This window comes from Pelodiscus sinensis, chromosome 7 (assembly GCF_049634645.1).
Source record: "Pelodiscus sinensis isolate JC-2024 chromosome 7, ASM4963464v1, whole genome shotgun sequence".
In the NCBI taxonomy this organism is placed as follows: domain Eukaryota; kingdom Metazoa; phylum Chordata; order Testudines; family Trionychidae; genus Pelodiscus; species Pelodiscus sinensis.
This window is the reverse complement of record NC_134717.1, coordinates 22,281,160-22,301,172: the sequence shown is the minus strand read 5'-3', so window position 1 is coordinate 22,301,172 and position 20,013 is coordinate 22,281,160. Positions and strand designations below refer to the sequence as shown.

Sequence of the window (20,013 nt, the reverse complement as noted above, 5' to 3'; positions counted from 1 at the left end):
GTTTTCATGTTATTTATAACTGCTTGCATTGATTCCAGAAGTCAGTCTACAGCCTTACCACAAAGCAAAGCAGAAGATGATTCCAAGGGGGAGAGCATGTGAGCAAAATTTTAAAACTCTTCTTTGCATGCCTTTTATTTGATCACATGACAACACAATAAATTCATCACTATTTCATAGCAATAATTTGCAGTGAGTTGTGGTATTGTAATTCATTTCTTCCACTGGAAAAAAAATTGTGGCTGTGGTAACTTAAGGAACATTTCCATTTGTGTTTGTTTTTCATGACAAGAGAACAATTATCTTGTACTGTAATTGTAGGTGTTAGTTACCAAAATAACCTTTTAATTTTAGTTTCCTTCCAACTCATTTTTCTCTTCTTTCCTCCTTGGATTTTTAACACCTCCATTAAGTCTAATTTCTGGAGACTACTTCTGTAAATAGAAAGGATAATGAGTAACAACCATGAAGATGCCAAACATAATAAAATGGAGACAATGCAAGGAGGGGGAAAAAGGACCTCATCACAGTTCTCACAGGTTCAGATCTTTTTTCTGTTACTCTTTCTCTAAGGTTAATAGGATATTGTCTGTACATCCATCAAGTGCCAGCAATGCCTTCTTCCAAGAGTATTGGCCAAATTAGACAGTCTCTGTGACAAAGGATTAATGGTCACAAATTAGATATTCAAAATTGTAACATAGAGAAACCTGTTGGGGAACATTTTAATTTGCCCAGGCACTCATTAATGAATCTAAAAGTGACCATAGACTTACAAAGCAATTTCAAAAGCCAGCTAGGAAGAGAAACTGGGAGACCTGCCTTCATTTGCAAATTTGAAACTTTTAATCATGGTTTGAACAAAGATATGAATTGGATGGGCTGCTATATTCAACGCCCTTATGACATCAAAAGCTAAGTATCGGGCACTTACAGCCCACTCTATTAACCTCATTATCATGGACACTCTAATTGACAAGATTTTTTCCTTCTCTTTCCCTGCCCTACACAATGAAGCTACAGTAACTGGATAAGATAGACAAATCAAATAAATGAAATGACTAAATGGATAGAAGGCACACATCCAGTTACTTTTTTTACTGTCCTGAGTACCTTTCAACTGCCCTTCCCTCCTTCTTGCACTTCAGCCAATCTCCCTTACCAGCCTGTTCTCTTACAATTACCAGAACATGACCATCTTCTGTAGCTAAATTCGAGCTAAGCTGGAGAGAGCTTACGTAATGGACAAAAACAGGAAGAGAGGAAATATTAATGGCATCTGATCAATGGTCAGAAGACTTGCCTGGGTACAGGGCTCTGCTGTTCCCTGTAGACACTTGGTAACTCTTCTTTACTGAGCCCTAACACCCAAAAAACAAGGACACTAGCAGACACCAGAATAACTCTGGCAGATATTTTTCCTCCTGGAAGGAGATAATTCGCAAAGCAACATGTTATGAGAGAACACACTGAAATTGGTGTTCCCATTTCAGAGGCAATGTGGAACTGTTGATGGGGTGGGGGCGAGTTCAAATCTTGAATCCCAAAAAAGAAATAAAATTAAAAATATAAACAATGACAGAAAACGTAGGAGTCACATGACCCTGCATGTCTCCCCCTATCCATCATCTCTCCCCAATTATGGCCCTAACTGCAATGATTTATATCCTGAAGTCACTCTGGAAATACTCTGAAACGTTTCAAGAAAGACACTTATATTTGAACTACATCAATTTCTCAGGCAATGTAAAAATAGTATGGCCCCAATTCTCAGCTGTCTTGGGAATGCTGGCAGCCAAAATAGTTCTTGTGCCAGAATATACCACAACTTTGGCATTTTGATCAGAAAAGGCCAAATTTGTTAAAACCAAAGCTTCTCACAGACACATATCTTTTTTAATTAAATTTTCATCAGGAATGTGTCTCAGGGACAAGTTAGAATTTCTGATCAAAATGAGAGAAAAAAACTACATGCCTCCCTGAAATAACCAATCACCCAGGAGTAATAGCATCCATCTGGTTTGTAGGATATCAGGTACTGAAAACAAGGCCTTGAAACTGTGTCTCCCACATCCTAGGTGAGTGTCCTAACACCATGAGTGTCACTTTAAAAAAAAATTCTGAAAGTATTATTTTTGTTACAACAAGGAAGGGAAATAAATGTTAAAACCTCAGACTTTTTTGCAAAATGGAATTCTTGTTTTCCTAATGCAAGGAGAAACAAATGCTATTAGGGCCTTGGATCATTTGCAGCCAGTTCAATTTAGATCAGCTGTCATGGGGTGCCTAGCCCTCATGCATTTGTGCTACCCAAGGTCTTCTGCAACCTTTTGGGTTGTCACAAAAACCTTTACTCTGACCTAACAGGCAGGGTCTACCATGATATCTTTCTCTTCTTGTGCAGTGTGGACTAGCAGCCAGAGTCTGTAACAATACCCCTTTCTCAGGGCAGTGTGGGCTAACGGCTGGAGTCTGTAGTAACACTTCACTCTCTTTCAGGGCTTAACAGCCCAAGTCTATAACAATGCCCTCCTCCTTCAGAGCAGTGCATCCTAGTGGCCAAAGTCTTAACAACATCTCTCTCCCACAAGTTAGAGTGGCCTAACAGCCAGAGGCTGTATCAGCACTCCTCTCTCTCAGGGCAGCATAGCCTAGCAGTCAAAGTCCATAATAATGCCCTACTCTCTCTAAGGGCAGTGTGTCCTGATAGCCAGAGTCTATAACCACAGGGGTGTGCTTGATGAGGAGGTGGTAGGGGGACCCAGGCCCATCCACACCACCAGATCTTAGCCCAGGGTCCTGTCAATGGTAGAGTGGACCACTACTAACTCGGTGTGAAGTCCTACCACACTACACCAAGCTTCAAGGATCAGTTCCTCACCCTAGGCTATTTTCCACCAGTATCCTCCAGGTAATCCTCTCAGTCACTCCCCATTGGACTGGGTGACTGTTTTCTACAGCCTCCCATTAACTGGTCTCCATGGCTTGGTCTACTGGTAGTTCTTCAGGCGCTCCAGCAGCATTTCCTTCCCTGGTTGCAAACTTCCCAGACTAAGCAACTCCTCAGGCCTTTACAGCTGGCTTCCAGCTGGAGCATGCCCAACAGAGCTGCAGGGGCGGGGCTTCCTCAGTCAGGCAAGCTATGTTAATTCCCTCAGCTCCAATGTGGGACTGATACAACCCATCACAGCAACATTCAAGCCCCTCCCCCCCCGAGTCATGCTGAGTGATCTTAGCCACAGAAAATCAGGAATTATGATCAAGAACTATTCTACACAATGCTTCTGGTGAGATTCTCATACATTCTCTGTCCTGTAAGGGAGAGAAAAGGTCTAGAGTAGTATAAAAAGGCTCTAAAATAGCAATGGGCAACCTACAATAGTGAGTGGACTGTATAAGTAGGCCCTCCTTTATATCAGTGGACCACAAGATTGTCATAACCAGGATGGTCTCACAGACTGGGGTAGTTTTGCTACTCATGCTTGCGTACCTGGAATTTGTAGGGTGTACCAAATGAACCATAGCAGTGCTTTCATTGGATGTAGAGGGAGTGCATGGCTCCCACAGTCAATTTAATGTGCAATCCGCATGCACCTCACTTCACGTGCCTTTGCTTTACGTGCATGTCACTTCAGTAATACTGGGGGGGAAGAGGGGGTGAGATCTCTGTGACAGAAAACAACAGAATCTAGCAACCCTATGCATGGGCAACAGTTGTATGGGTCACACATAGAACTCCAATGCCCTGCATAAAATGCATGGGCCACAGCTTGCCCACTACTGCTCTAAAAACTCCTCTTGGATAAGCATAATGGAAGACAGAGAGAGCTTCCACTAAAGCTCTCTTCTGGATTCCCTCACAAACTCAGCGCAAGGATGGCCTGTGGGTGGGAGAAGCAAGTGCTGCTATGTTGGAAGCAAGGGCACCAGTTCAGATTGCGGGAGAGGGGGCAATCTTAACCATAATTCCATTCCATGGACTACTTAGGCACCTGAAAACTCCAGATTTGTGTGGTGTTGGGTTTTTTTATTTTTTTTCCAAGTGACAACTTAGAAATTAACTGACAGGAACAGTGTTTCCAATTCTTATAAAAAGATAAAATATAACAAATATTTGTATTTTATTTGTAAATTTAGAAAAAAACAACAAGATATTTCCAGTCTGAAATTTTGGAGGTATCAATTTTGGAGGCTTAACTCAGGTTTAATACTTTGTACACTATCTTTAGTAGAGATAAATATCTGCTTAGCCTTGCAATGATTATTATTCTTTAAATGTCTTCTGAGCCAAATTGTGAAGAGGAGAATGAGATCGATAGTTAATTTTCTTTCAGGAATATTTAAATGTAAATAAATTACTAAAAAAAAAAAAAAATGATATTCCAGATTGGAAGGAGGTTGGTGTGTTGCTCTGAGAATTTGAGAGTATAAATATCACCTCCATGACTTTCACCGAAGGTTCTCAGGTTTGTGAGACTGCAACCCTCAGAAATATTTACGAGTAAACAAACAGGAGTTAGGTGACTTACCAATTGGAAGAGAAGGACACACTGCTATAAAATGGCTGATTGCCTAGGGCAGCATTTGTTTGTATCTGCACATGTTAAAAATAAACCCTGCAGATCCCTAAAATGTGTTCTGTGGGGAAAAAAAATCTAGAATTAAAAAGGGCAATTGTAACCCTCCTGAAGAATCAACATTTGTAACAGACCTGTGTCTGCTGGTGTCAGGAGGTGCTTCTTCCTCCCAGCCTCTATAACACAGCAACCTGAGAGGACGAGGGCAGGTCATGATGAAATCTGCAGCAATTATCTTCTGAGCTTCCTTCCCCACCCACCACTCCCTAAACCTGCTTGCATTTGGGGGGAAAAAAGTGCTGCAGAAGCTCCCAGCCCTGCTATTGCATCTGCCAGATACACCTCTGCATTTCTGTCCATAGAGAAAAGAATAGCCAGCCCAGGGGCAGGGGGAGAAAAGAGTGAACTAGCTTTTCAATCAGTGTGGCTAATGGGAGTGTGGAGAGCCTGGAGAGGAAGAGCAGCATTGGTTGCTTTTGGCTGGCTATGAGGGGAAGCAGAATAAGCCAGGGGAGGTAAGCACACAGTATGACTGCTCGCCTTTGTGCTTTGCATTTGTTGCTGCAATTCTATTCTTGCCAAGATGGAACTAGTATCTCAGGACCCTGATTCTAACCCAGCTGCTCCTGATTTCAGCCAGGAGCCAAGCAGCAATTTGCAAGGGCTGGGCCTTTTGTTGTGCTTGATGAGCCTGCATTCCTGTCACTCTGGTGAGGAAAGGGGAGGGGGAGAGGAGTAAACAAAGAAAGCTGCCTGCATTGCTCTCACTTCTGACTAGACCAGGAAGTCAGGATTCAGTATCCTGACATGATAGGAAACCTGGGAGGGAAGGTCAAGTCCCCTTAGCCCTACTTAAATGGCTCCCCTGACCTCAAGGCAGCCCTTGAGAGCCTATAGGCAGCTTGCCTTATGAGAATTGGCTTATGAATATGCATAACTCAATGATGTTTTATACAAAACAGCTCATGTAACATATCAATACTACGGTTATGACTCACTGAATCTGTATACTCTGTCTTTGTACATGATGCTATTCTTGTATGTGAAGCCAGAGATATAAAGTGTAAAATTGTTTATAGTTTTAAGAGCCATTACTGCCACCCCAGAAGCTTAATGGCTCGGTGATCAACTCAGTGATTTGTAAACAGCCTTATTTGTCCTGTTAGCCCTAGTGGTGGTGCTAAAAAGACATGTGACATACCACCTGGTACTGAAATCCATTTTGAACCTGGTATTTTTCCATGGAAGCAGGGATGTAAAACAAAGGATCCCTACCCTGTGGGAAAGTTGATTAAGCAGTGGGATGCAATCCCCTAATCTCCTTTTATCTTCAGCTGGCTTTTGAAACAGCCTGACACACTTTAAGGGGGGAAAAATAACTTTGAAGGACTGAAGACCCAAAGAAGAGACAAAAGTTTGTGATTTGAAGCTAATACCTAAAATAAGAACAGCTATTTATGGAAGAATCTGCAGCAATAAGTTTCCTAGAGAATTAAAACTAGTTATGCATTTTCTATTCATGTTAATTCAATGACTAACTTTACTTAGATGCAAGAGGAAGATCAAGGACAGAGTATGCCCATTGTTCAGTGAAGAGGGAAAAACAATAACAGGAAACTTGGAAGGCAGAGGTGCTTAATGACTTCTTTGTTTCAATTTTCACCAAAAAGATTGATGGTGAATGGATGTCTAACATAGTGAATGCTAGTAGAAATGGAGTAGATTACGAAGTTAAAAAAAAAAAAGAACAAGTTAAATGCATCCTAGAATACTCAAGAAGCTGATAGACGGAGTATCTGAGCCATTATCTATCATCTTTGAAAAGTCATGGAAGTTGAGAGAGATTCCAAAAGATTTAAAAGGGCAAATATAGCACCCATCTATAAAAAGGGAAATAAAAACAACCCAGGAAACTACAGACCAATCAGCTTAACTTCTGTGTCAGAAGAGATAATGGAGCAAGTAATTAAGGAATTCATCTGCAAACATCTGGAATATAATAAGATGATATGTAACAGCCAGCATGGATTTGTAAAGAACAAATCATGTCAAACCTATCTGATAGATTTCTTTGATTGGTTAACAAGTCACGTGGATAAGGGGGAAGCGGTGAATATGGTACACCTAGATTTGGTAAAGCATTGATATGCTTATGATATGCTTATGACCTTCTTATCAATAAACTAGGGAAATACAACCTAGATGGGGCTAGTATAAGGTGGGTGCATAACTGGCTGGATAACCTTTCTCAGAGATGTTATTAATGGTTCACAATCATGCTGGAAGGGCATAGGTGAGGTTCTGGAGGGATCATTTTTAGGACTGGGTCTGTTCAATATCTTCATCAATGATTCAAATAATGACATAGAAAATGCTTATAAAGTTCGCACATGATATCAATCTGGGAGGGGTTGCAAGCAGTTTGGAGGACAGGGTCATAATTCAAAATGATGTGGACAAACTGGAGAAATGGTCTGAGGTAAAGAGGATGAAGTTTAATGAGGACAAATGCAAAGTATTTCACTTAGGAAGGAACAATCAGTTTCTCACGTACAGAATGGGAAGAGACTGTCTTGGAAGAAGTACTGTTGAAAGGTATCTAGTTGTCATAGTGGACAAAAAGCTAAATATAAGTCAATGCTGTGACACTTGGAAAAAAAAAGCAAACATGATTCTGGGACGCATTAAGAGGAATGTTGTGAGCAAGACATGAGAAATAATTTTTCTTCTTTACTCTGCACCGAGTACTGTGCGCCGTTTTGGGCATCACATTTCAAGAAAAATGTGGAGAAATGCGGAGAAGGTCAGGAGAAAAGCAACAAAAATGACGGAAGGTCTAGAAAATAAGACCAATGAGGGAAGACTGAAATAACTGTGTTTGTTTTGTTTGGAAAAGAGAAGACTGAGAGGGGACAAAACGGCAGTTTTCAAGTACTTAAAAGGGTGTTACAAGGAGAAGGGAGAAAAATTGATCTCATTGACCTCTGATGACAGGACAAGAATCACCCTAACTGTCAGGCTACTTAAATACTGGAATAAATTATCTAGGGAGGTTGTGGAATCTCCATCACTGGAGCAGGTTGGATAGACATCTATCAGGTATGATCTAAATGGTGCTTGGGCCTGCCTTGAGGGCAGGAAACTGAACTTGATGACCTCTTGAGGCCCCTTCTAGTTCTAGTGTTCTATGATTCTATGATCTGACTGTTTTCACTTGCAATCACTTAAATCCTACCATTTGCAGTTAATAGAAACACTTGTTCACTATCATGTCAAGTGTAAATATTTGTTACCAGAGGTGTGGGGAGGCAACCACTGTGCATATCTCTCTTTCATTGATAAAGGATGCTTACCTGTTGAGCTTTATCAATGAAACTTTTGTAAAACTTTTATGCAGAGAAGGACAGATTTGGGGGTTTCATCACTTTTGGAGTTTGGTTTTCTGGGTTCTGTGCCCTAGAACTATGTCCTCCTAGAGCTAGTTCAGTGTCTGTATTGCTCTGCAGGGGACCAGTAACCCCAACTCTGTGCCTAGTCTTGGGGAGACAGAGGATCCGGCCTGGAAGGACAGGGAGGTGGGTGCCTCAAAGAGGAATAAAGAAGGTGTCAGCACACTGGGAAACAATCTCAGGGAGTCTTCTGCACCCGTACCCCTTTACAGAGTGGCTTTATTTTAGTAGAGGAAAGCTCTCTTCTGCCAACAGAGAGTAGCTACATTGCACACCTTATTGTGGAAAGGCTTTAGCAGCACAACTATGCCACTTATTAACTGTGTAATGTAGACATAGCCTTAGACAGTCCTACAAGACTGACTCCTTAACTCCAGATAGACCTTAGATAAAATTACATAAGTGATGAAAGCCTAAAATCCAATTGTTTATAATGAACTGTAGGTTCCTAAGTCATTTCAGCCCATTTGAAAATGTTATCCCTATATCTTCTGATTCTTCCTGAGATACACCAAGTTCTGGTTTACTGTATATTCTTTGCCATACAGTTTTATTCCAATATCATGAGTAAAGAAAATCCATCTAATACAATTGTCTTTTTTATTGGTCAGTTAAAGGACTATCTTCTTCCAGTCCTTTAATAGTTATGTTGACCTGTATAGGTAATAACACATTCTATTAAATACATAGCCCAGTTTAGACCGAAGAAAAATAACTTGTATAAAATCAATTTATAAATAAAGTATTGCCAGAAAACAGTAGCCATTTTGGCACCTTGTTTATGCAGATCAGCAGTCAGGTTTGTTGGATACCTTACAGTCTGCAACAGGTGGAGACAAATTAATCGAAGCATTCAGAAACAAGTCTTATATCTCTCACAAAGACAACTATAGTTCTTTCCCTAAGGAGTTTACCATCTAAGAGATGATAATGAGCTGACAGGATACACTGGGAAAAATAGAGAAAGTAATAATCTAAAGTTTGTTTTGTTGTTACCCTTTTTATTGTAAACTCACAATTTGTTCCAACAATTAATGACCCCCACTGTTAAAAATATATGCCTTCCTTCTAACTTTAATTGGTCTTTCTTCAGCTTCCAGACAACGGGATCTCTTTATGCTTTTTTTATGTTAGATTAAAGAGCCATCTCTCACACATCTTTTTTTTTTATATATATGTAGAGATATTTGTAGGTCATGATCAAGTGACCTTTTGACTTTCTCTTGGATAAACTAAATAGATTGAGCTGCTTTAGTCGCTCATTATCTTTTCCAATTTGCCAACATCCTTTCTGAAGTTTTGAACACCACAACTGGATAGAGTGTTCCAGTAATGGTCTCCCTGTTGGTATATACATAGGTAATATCACCTTCTGACTCCTCTTAATATCCCTCTCTGCATATGCATCCAAGAATCACATTTACTTCCTTTGTTACACAATCACACTGATTATTCAGATCCACCTGGTTATCCACCATTACTGTTAAATCCTTTTAGGTGTCAGTGCATTCTAGAATACTATGTCCTATCTTGCAGACATTTTGCCATCTTAAAATATATTTGACTGTATTAAATCATATATTATTCCAATAACCCAGCCTGTCAAGCAATGGAGTTTACTACTTCATCAATATATATAATCTGCAACTTTTAAAAGCAATTATTTAATATTTTCTTCCAGATTGTTTAAAGATATTGAAAAGGACTGGGCCATGAAGAAATTCCTGCCATCAAGAATAAGACAGGAGCCACCATTATTTTAGTATATATCTGTACAATTGCTAGCACAGTGAGGGTATGTCTACATTTGCACCCTAGTTCAAAGTAGGGATGCAAATGCAGGCATTCAAAATAGTCAATGAAGCAGGGATTTAAATATCCCGCGCTTCATTAGCATCATCTCACCGACGCGTTACTCCGAATGCCAGCTGTTTTGAAACTGAAAGTGCGCACCGGGATGCGTTAGTTCGAACCAAACCCCTTGGTTTGAACTAATGTTACTCCTCATTTTTAGACATACCCTGAGGCTTCAGTTCTGATTAGTAATGCATAGTCACCATTGTAATACAAATAAAATATTTTTGCATCACACTCTCCATAAGCAATCTTAAGATCACAAACTACCAAATATTGCATTCAGTGATGATTTGAACTGATCTAGTGTATTGGAAAGCTGTTTTCAAGTTCTTTCATTATTCTTCTTTTGTAGTTTTGAAACATTACATACTTTCCAGGATAAGGGCTAGTTAGACCAAGGCAAATCAACACACGAAATTTTCAATCATGATAAGCAAGTTCAGGAAAAATCCTTAATGGCCTACACTAGGAATAGGAACAGTGTAGTTCTTAATTATATTGCCACTTAAAATTTTCTTATAACCTGTTCAATATATTACGACTATAGAAGTCATGCATCCTTGTATTGATTCTGATCACTCTTTCACCACTGAAATCAATGGAGTAACAGTAGCAGACAACTGGAGTGAAATTAGGTCAGACTCAAGCCCTGACTCACCACATTTCTTGAGGGAAAATACAAATGAACCACACCTCCATAAAGTTACGAAGTCATGTGCAAAATTAATATACTGCAAGACAAAGATGGCAATGTCATGCATGTACTTCTTAGTCAAACTACAGATTGGTATAACATTCTGGGCAAGATTTAATCTGTTCTTTTGATACCAACTCTATCATTTTCAGTAAATGCTCAAGAAAAACACAATATTTCATACTATATAATTGAGATTTGCAGCACCAATATGGAATACAGCTTCCATCTATACCTTTTCTATGATTCCACAAATCACACCTCAATATACTCTGTGTTTTAAAAGGTAAGGATTAGACACTATAACTTGCAAGCTGTTATTATTCAATTCAGTGATTTCCTGTGTGGTAACAATAGCACTAAAAATAGGTGTGGTTTGTTGCCCAAAGTAGTTTGGTTGCAGCTTGTTATTCAGATATTTATTTTAATGATTTCACTTACAGTATCTCATATGACCAAAAAAATGAAGACATAAGAACAATAAACTGACTGCTTTTCTTTACATTTCAACAAAGATAGGTAGGTGGCATGTGCCCACCTTTGTTTATTTTTGTTACCTATTTTGATAAAAAGGGGAAAATTCAGTAAAAAAGCTGTGTGTTTACACAAGCTGTACCTCAGTGTCTCTGAATTAGAGAAAAGGAGATGTGGAAGAAGATAGATGGACAGTACCAGGTAAGAGATGCTGAACAGTAGTCCCATAATAGGATGTTGGTGATAGCTGCCTTTTGTAGATATAAAGAGTGGACTACAGCCCAGATCCTGACCTGAGGTAAGACAACTTTGCGCTACACGAGAATCTTGTCTGTATTATGACTGCAATAGTGGCTACAAAAACCTAAAGTCTTCTCCCAGCCATGCATGGGTACATACACCCCTAAAAGAATCTGAATCATGGAAGCAAGCCACAGAATGTATTTTTACAGTTCATCTGGAAACATGCTGGAAACATAATTTAGATATTGACATAAAGAGCACGCTTATTAAGTTTGCAGATGATACCAAGCTGGGAGGGGTTGCAAGTGTTTTGCAGGATAGGTCATAATTCAAAGTGATCTGGACAAACTGGAGAAATGGTCTGAGATGAATAGAATGAAGTTTAATAAGGACAAATGCAAAGTGCTCCACTTAAGAAGGAACAATCAGTTTCACACATACAGAATGTCTAGGAAGGAGTACTGCAGAAAAGGATCTAGGAGTTATAGTGGACCACAAGTTAAATATGAGCCAACAATGTAACACTGTTGCCAAAAAAGCAAACACGATTCTGGGATGCATTAACAGGAGTGTTGTAAGCAAGACATGAGAAGTCATAGAATCATAGAATCACAGAGCTGGAAGAGACCGTAGAAGGCCATCAAGTCCAGCCCCATGCCCAAGGTAGGACCAATCATTCTTCCATTCTACTCTGTGCTGATTAGGCTTCAGTTGGAGTATTGTGTCCAGTTCTGGGCACCACATTTCAAGAAAGATGTGGAGAAATTGGGGAAGGTCCAGAGAAGAGCAACAAAAATGATTAAAGGTCTAGAAAACATGACCTATGAAGGAAGACTGAAAGAATTGGGCTTGTTTAGTTTGGAAAGGAGAAGACTGAGAGGAGACATGATAGTGGTTTTCAGGTATCTAAAAGGGTGTCACAAGGAGGTGGGGGAAAAATTGTTCTCCTTGGCCTCTGAGGATAGAACAAGAAACAATGAGTTTAAACTACAGCAAGGGAGGTTTAGGGTGGACATTAGGAAAAACTTCCTAACTGTCAGGGTGGTTAAACACTGGAATAAGTTGTCTCTGAAGATATTTAAGAACAAGTTAGATAGACATCTATCATAGATGGTCTAGATGTTACTGGGTCTTGCCATGAGGACAGGTGACTGGACTCAATGACCTCTTGAGGTCCCTTCCAGTTCTAGTGTTCTATGATTCTAAGCCTCCCAGCCTGGCTAGACAGGCTCATGCTAGATCAGCTAGTGTGCTAAAAATAGCAGCATAGACGTTGTGACGTAGGCAGTAGTTTAGACTAATCTCTCTAGTTTAAGCTCACATGACCCTTAGTTTAATCTCACCTGGCTAGCTTGAGTAGGCCACCCATGTCACAAACTCCATGTGTCTATTTTTAGCAGAGAGAGTGCAATGATATGTATCTAGTGTTGAACATAGTCCAAGACAGACTCATTGGATAGGGCCTATGCCAATGTTCCCTCTAATCTTTTCCATTCAATCTATGGGTGGAATGATTTTTTATGTTCATGGAGGAATACACAAACTTAGCTGTGGGCACTCTGCTAATCAGTTGGGTGGCATGTGAATTTCTCCTGAGTGGCTGCACAAGTACACAGTTTACAGCCAATACTTGTCTATGCTGTGCCTTCCACAGAGCTGTGCTTCTTCCATAATTGCATGGGAAGTGTGTGAGGAGCCAGGTAAGCATCAGGAGACACAGTGCAATCACTGAGCAAACAGTTCAATAATTAACAGATCTAATGGTCAACCCCACAAACACACTTGAATTGAAATCAGACTTTTTTTTTCTGGCTTTCTGTGACCTGGCAACTGAAAATTGCATTTCCCTTTCCACCAGACCCCAGGAGACTGCCTAACACCTGCTTATCGGGTAGAGGATTAATTTATAGCACAAAAAGAACATCACAGAGTATGGACTAAAAGAGAATTTTCATTTCTATAAGTGAGTGACTACTGCATAAATCAGTGCACATGTGTCACTTGGTTCTGAGTTACATAAAATGAGGGTTATTTTAAAGGATCACATGTTTTACAGTTTTTCTAATATCCAAAAACACAGGATGTGACAAAACCATAGAGGCTTTAATTTTTCCCAATGTTAACTGAAAATAGCTTTCGGGATGTGTGGTCTTAATATTTCATTTTTGAAATAGAACACAAAACTCAAAATATACTATGTGGGTTACATTACTTTTTGTGGCTTGCCCATATCAGGCAATAGAAGGAATCCACGTGAATTTGAACCATTTAAAAAAGAACCCTTCCCATGCAAACTGCTTACAGTCCTTCCTGTTTTGCAACATACATAATGTCTTACCTTACATATTTGACTCATACTAAGGTGGTTTTCATTACTTGGTTGCATAAATTAGATACAATATGTTCCAGATATGTTGAATATTGAGTCTATTTCACTGCCAAGAACAAATGGAAAAATATCAGCTGATATTCAACAAACTAGTGCCCATTATGCTGGTGACAGTAACAACTGTTGTCAGCAGCAGAGCTGGGATCACATTGATCTAATTAGTCTTATACTTGACCAGATAGAACTAGTGATCAGTGTGCTCCACCACTGCTCAGCTTGAGCAATAGTGTCTGTGCTACTTCAGGCCAGCTATACTCCCAGATATGGGTAGCAAACAGCAAGAAAAACCCTCCATCAATAAAACTTTTGAAATTGTAACCAGAGTCTAGCTCTAAACATAAAGTGTCTCTCTCCTCATGGATCTGATGCTTACTATTGTTGTTTCAATGCTTCAGCGTACACAAAATGAGAAATTTTAATTTTATATTAGAAAAGGTTTCACCGAGAAATGGAATATCACCAGAATCTAGAATTTTTAGACCCACATTGAATGGAACCGGTTTTAAAATTTAAATTGCTCAGAAAAGTGATGTTTCCTTGGTGCTACCAGACCAGATCAGAGCCGATAAAATACCACAAGAAAGGCTGCTTTTGCAACATTTATAGCAGCAGCAAAAAGCAGAAGTGCTAGTTATCTCAGAGAAAGACCTTATTTTTCAAAGCTTATCTGGGCAAGATTCAGATAATGCCCAAACAATAGATACCTTCCTGAACCAAGCACCTGACAATAAGAATTTTGGCAAAGTTCTACATCTAACACCAAAGTGCTTCAAATAAGTGAAGCAGTTAGAAGTATACAACAGGTTGACCCACCAGGTAAAGAATTTGAAAAAAAAAAGCCCCAAAACTTCCTTCCACTGGCTCAAGAAGATCTTTCTGTGGTGTACAAGGGTATAGTACAAATTTCAGTTTCATTCTGACAATACCTGTGCCTTCTCTAAAAAGGGTATGTTTCTACCCCCACATTAAACTTACCCTTATTAAAATCCAAGTGAAGACAAGGCAGCTGTAGTATTTACCAGTTAATCGGATAAGAAAAATTCAAAAGTGGAGAGAGCCCCAACTAGCTATCACATGTTATAATCATAACTGCCCCCATCTTCAAAATCTGTAAGCCCCTCTGGTCTCTCCCAGTCTCTTCTGCATTCCATGGATCTGCTGTACTGAAGGGACTGGGTACTGCCAGCAATCTCCAGAGTGCATTCTAATGCTGCACTGAATGGGCTACAGGCTGGCGGCCCTTCCTTCCCCCACAGCACTACTGAGGTTCCCTCCGTTATGCTGCTGGAGAGAAAGTCGAAAGAGAAAGGCATCTGCCCCAAAGGAGATTTGTTCAAGGGAGGAGATGTAATTTGCGAGGTTTAGTCTCTTTTGCCCTGAATTAACTGACATCACTGGCTATAACTAAAACTAACAGGGGAATCCGTATTTTTTTTAGAAGCAGGTGAGTCTTTAAAATATTAAGTATTATTTATATGAAAGTTTTGTGCATGGGTTATTTTTCTTGTCTAGCAATAATTTTAGTGATTGCCTTATGCAGTAGGTGAGCCCAAATTTTTATTTCAAACAAACTATTGAATATGACACAGAAAGTCTGTATGCATGCTTACTACAATATGAAGAAACCAAGAAATAATAATACCCCATACTTCTATGGTGTTTTTGAACAACATATCTGATGGCACTTCAGACTTAATTAATTTATCTTCAAAACATTCTTTTGAGGAATTTGGTTTTATAAACTCAGGAAAACAGAGGCACAGAGGGTATGTCTACACTAGCCCCCTAGTTCGAACTAGGGAGGCTAATGTAGGCATTCGAAGTTGCAAATGAAGCCCAGGATTTCAATATCCCGGGCTTCATTTGCATCTTCCCGGGCACCACCATTTTTAAATGGCCCTTAGTCTGAACTCCGTGCCCATGGCTACACGTGGCATGGAGTAGGTAGTTCGAATTAGGATCTCTATTTCGAACTACCAGTACACTTCGTTCCACGAGGAGTACTGGTAGTTCGAATTAGAGATCCTAATTCAAACTACCTTCTCCGTGCCACGTGTAGCCATGGGCACGGAGTTCGGACTAAGGGCCAATTAAAAATGGCGGCGCCCGGGAAGATTCAAATGAAGCCCGGGATATTGTAATCCTGGGCTTCATTTGCAACTTCGAATGCCTACATTAGCCTCCCTAGTTCGAACTAGGGGGCTAGTTTAGACATACGCAGAGAGACTAAGAGACTCGCTCAAGCCAACCCAGTAAATATGAATAGAACTTGGGTCTCTCAAGTCCTAGGTTAGTGTCCTAATCACTGGACCATAATGCATGAACAGTCCTACTTCACTGTTACAAACATATCCAAAGACACCATTTTTTCCAAGATCAATCAAAAATTTGAAACAGAAAAAGGAAGACTCTGGGTGCTATGAAGTGAATTGTCCACAATAGTCAAGCATTGAGCACAGTTGTTAGCCCTTTTTTTTTGGCCTCCAAAACAGTAACAAATAACACACCTTGCACCTACACAAGCAAATGGGGTAATGATGCAAAAAGGAAGCTGTGAAAGCATTTATCCATTGATTGTGTGAAAATTAAGTATTTTCAGAGTATAAGAAATGCACTTCATTTTGCGTGGCTCAGCAAATACACAGTTCTGTGAAAAAAATGTAGTCTGTTCACATTGTATATTGAGCTACAACTTCTCATTTGTACTTTGAGTATTGCATTATTTTGTGTTCCATATCTCTGTGAAGTGCCAACCCCTCATCCTGCTGCCCTTCAGGAGGTGACTGTGCTACAAAGATCCAAATGTGCAATAATGAAACAGGATTATAAAAATCAGAATGAAAGTTTCCCACTCTTATTCAATTCTCTCTCTGCAGGACCTTCTGATTCTTTGGCTAACATCTCTGCTTCCTGCTCATACCAGTATCACTGGAACACTAGAGAACCTTAGACAACAACCACATAGGAAAAGGAAGAAAACTGAAGGAAGGGACCAGTTTCTTTAAATGATTATTTATGCTAAAAGTCTCCTCATCCTCTCCACATCAAACTTTACTGAGGCCAAGGGACTACCACAAGAATGAGGAGTGTTATGCACTGTTCCCAAATTCTTTGGGCTGACTCAGAACACTCAGAGTCAGTGCTGCAAAACATTGCGGCTACGTCTACACTGGCCCCTTCTTCGGAAGGGGGATGCTAATTTTGAACTTGGGAATAGGGAAATCCGCGGGGGATTTAAATATCCCCCGCGGGATTTAAATAAACATGGCCGCCGCTTTTTTTCCGGCTTGGGGAAAAGCCGGAAAAAAGCGTGTAGACTGGAGCGATCCTCCAGAATAAAGCCCTTTTCCGGAGGATCTCTTATTCCTACTTCAAGCCGGAAAAAAAGCGGCAGCCATGTTTATTTAAATCCCACGGGGGATATTTAAATCCCCCGTGGGATTTAAATAAACATGGCTGCCGCTTTTTTTCCGGCTTGGGGAAAAGCCGGAAAAAAGCATCTAGACTGGAGCGATCCTCTAGAATAAAGCCCTTTTCCGGAGGATCTCTTATTCCTACTTCAAGCCGGAAAAAAAGCGGCGGCCATGTTTATTTAAATCCCGCGGGGGATATTTAAATCCCCCGCGGATTTCCTTATTCCCAAGTTCAAAATTAGCATGCCCCTTCCGAAGAATGGGCCAGTGTAGACGTAGCCTGCAAGAAGAGCAGTCATAAGAGTTTTGAACTGTCCTATTGTCACTTCCTCCTGATTTTCTTTCAAAAAACCTAAAATATAACATCTCCTGTTATGCGGATCTAAAACAATCTCTCACCCAGATCCCCCCCCCCCAAAAAATAGGGTGCACATGTGAGAGCAACTCTCAGTGAAGAAGAGACATAAAAATGGTGGTGTTAGTTAAAAGAGTGGGTCTACTATATGGAATTATTATTTTCTAAGTGCCAGAGATAAAATGATGACGTTGATTCCAGCACTAATTTTCTTTTGGATTATTATTATTAGTGGCCCTAGTCATGGACCACTCTCTTCACTATAACTACAAGTTATAGTTCCTTCTCTGCTGTCCAGAAAGAAAGTTTATCATCATGCTGGCTAGCTGGCAAACAGCTACAGGTGCTAAGTGTCTGTGTGCAACATAATGAAAAGTTTGTGTGCGTGAGATCTGATTCAGCAATCAAATGCACCATATGTCAGAAGCTTTGATTTGGCTAGGGTAGGAAAAAAAATTACAAGAACAAGAGAAAGCACAGACTTAAAAATGTTTTTTCCGCTTGCTCTCTTTTGGTTTGTCTGCTTTATATCTTTTTTTCCCCCACTTGTGATATTGCAATAGTGCTCAAAACAGATATCTTAGATCAGAGTCGGGCCCAACTCCAGGAGTACTTCAATGTCCATGGGATAGGGACTATGTCCACTTAAAAGTCTCAGAGGGGTATCTATGCTAGTCTGTAAGGGCATGTCTACACAGCAGGGCTAAACTTGAAACAAGCTACGCAACTTGAGCTATGTCAACTGCGTAGCTTCTGTCAAAATAGCTTATTTCATCTTTGGGCACGTCTACACAGCACTTATTTCAAAATAGAGCACTCTTTAACCCAACTTCCCTTACTCCTCAGACAATGAAGTTTACAGAAGTCAGAGTAAGAAGCCCGTTATTTCAAATTTATTTCGAAAGAACAGCTTTGCTGTACACTATGTTATTTCGGAATAACTAACATTATTCCAAAATAACGCTGCTGTGTAGACATGCCCTCAATGAAAAAAATTTAAAAAACAACAAATGGTTGTGCCCATGAAAGCTCATGATACCATCTTCATTTTTTGTTAGTGTCTAAGATGCTGCCATTCACTTTTCTTTAAATGTGACACTTAGACATTTGTTAGGTACCTATATAATAATATGCAGAGTTTAACACAAGTCCTTGGGAACTACCACAACAAAAATAAAATATGTTTAGTTATAATCAGCTACCTGCAGGTAAAACTCTTTCAAATGGGAGACCATTCTGTTGAGAAAATGTATTACAGGTCAGACCTCCCAAAACTGGGACTCCCTCATCCAGAAACACGGGTGTTCCTGGACTAGGGAGTTCTGGGTAGGAGCCCCAGTGGCAGGAGGGCTGGTGGGTCAGAACCCAGCGGGGCTGGGACCAAGACCAGCACTGGACCCCCAGAAGCACGACAGAGGCCACAGCAGCCTCTGTAGCAGGGCCAAGGACGTAGCAGTCACGGCAGCTGCAGTAGCTGGGCCAGGGTCAGAGACTCGGTAGCAGGGCTAACAGTAGTCATTCCAAAATACATCTTTGGAAAAAAATCATTGAGATGTTTTGTTAAAATTAGGGAGAGATGGACCAAGAGGTATTTCAGGGGGAGCAAGTTTCAAATTCTCATGCGCATTGAAGCAAAAGGCATCTCGACAAGGTGGATATTTTGTGATTGCAGATAATCTGTCAAACAGAGATTCAGTGAGCTCCCCAGTCTAGCCAGGGCCTATACTGTTAAGGGCAAGTTACAGTCAACATGTCACTAATTTAAAGAAGTCAAGGCACGTATAATATATTCGCAATTGCTCAGACAAAAAGCATATGTGCTATTGCATTCTAAACAAGCTGGAAGTAATGGAGACCCCTGCTGTAAGTCTTGCTAAAAGGGTATTACTATAATTAGGCCTCATAGTCACAACAGCATCTGCTTCTGTTTCAAGGTCAACACAGGACATATAAGGGCACAGATTTGGGTAAATTATGCAACTAGAAAAGTCACTTTTGTACTATGTAAGGCAGTTGGCTTACCATGGAAGATGCATGGCCAGAAGTTATGCCAAGATTCTTAATCTGCTTCATTGCCTCTGAATGAATTGTCTTAACAAGATAAATCTTAAAGATGACTCAGGCTGCCTCATATAGAAAACTTCTCCCAGAAACACAGCTGTAGGTTCTGATGCACCCAGGAAGTGCTGTCAGATAGTGAAGAGAATGAATTCCTGGGACCACAAACCAAAGGGCACACAACTGTACATTCTCAACTCAAAGATTAAGTCTTGTAAATTTGTGAAGAATACACTGTACTTTTCATACAAAAGCAAGTTGTTTAAGTGTAAACAGAAAAAACAACCTTCACTAAGATACACCAGCATTCTAACAATGCTCTAAATACACTTTTAAAATTATCACCCCAAAAGACATTATATATATGCTGAGTAGACAGAGGAGTTTAAGAGATGCTGTTTTTCAAATCTGTCATTGATAACACATAGGTTACTCTCCCAGACAGCCTGCTCTCTTCTGTGCATGACTAGAGCCAAGCACCCTGGCATCAAAAGAAGGCTTCCG

At 40.1% G+C, this 20,013-nt stretch overlaps 1 protein-coding gene across 4 annotated transcripts in view; it reads right to left on the bottom strand.

Annotated features, from left to right (window-relative positions):
- ARHGAP15 (Rho GTPase activating protein 15) overlaps positions 1–20,013 on the bottom strand; it is a 491,953-nt gene that overhangs the window by 469,137 nt on the left and 2,803 nt on the right. Inside the window, exon 2 of one of the 4 annotated variants that reach the window (XM_075933317.1) lies at positions 4,530–4,638. The exons of 2 other annotated variants lie outside the window; for them this stretch is intronic. Coding sequence is in view for 1 of the 2 variants with exons in the window: in XM_025191035.2 (XP_025046820.1) it covers positions 19,474–19,524 (51 nt within the window). In the remaining variant the exon portion in view is untranslated. Of the gene's footprint in view, positions 1–4,529; positions 4,639–19,473; positions 19,638–20,013 lie in introns of all 4 variants that reach the window. One more of the 4 variants, XM_025191035.2, reaches the window with a different exon arrangement.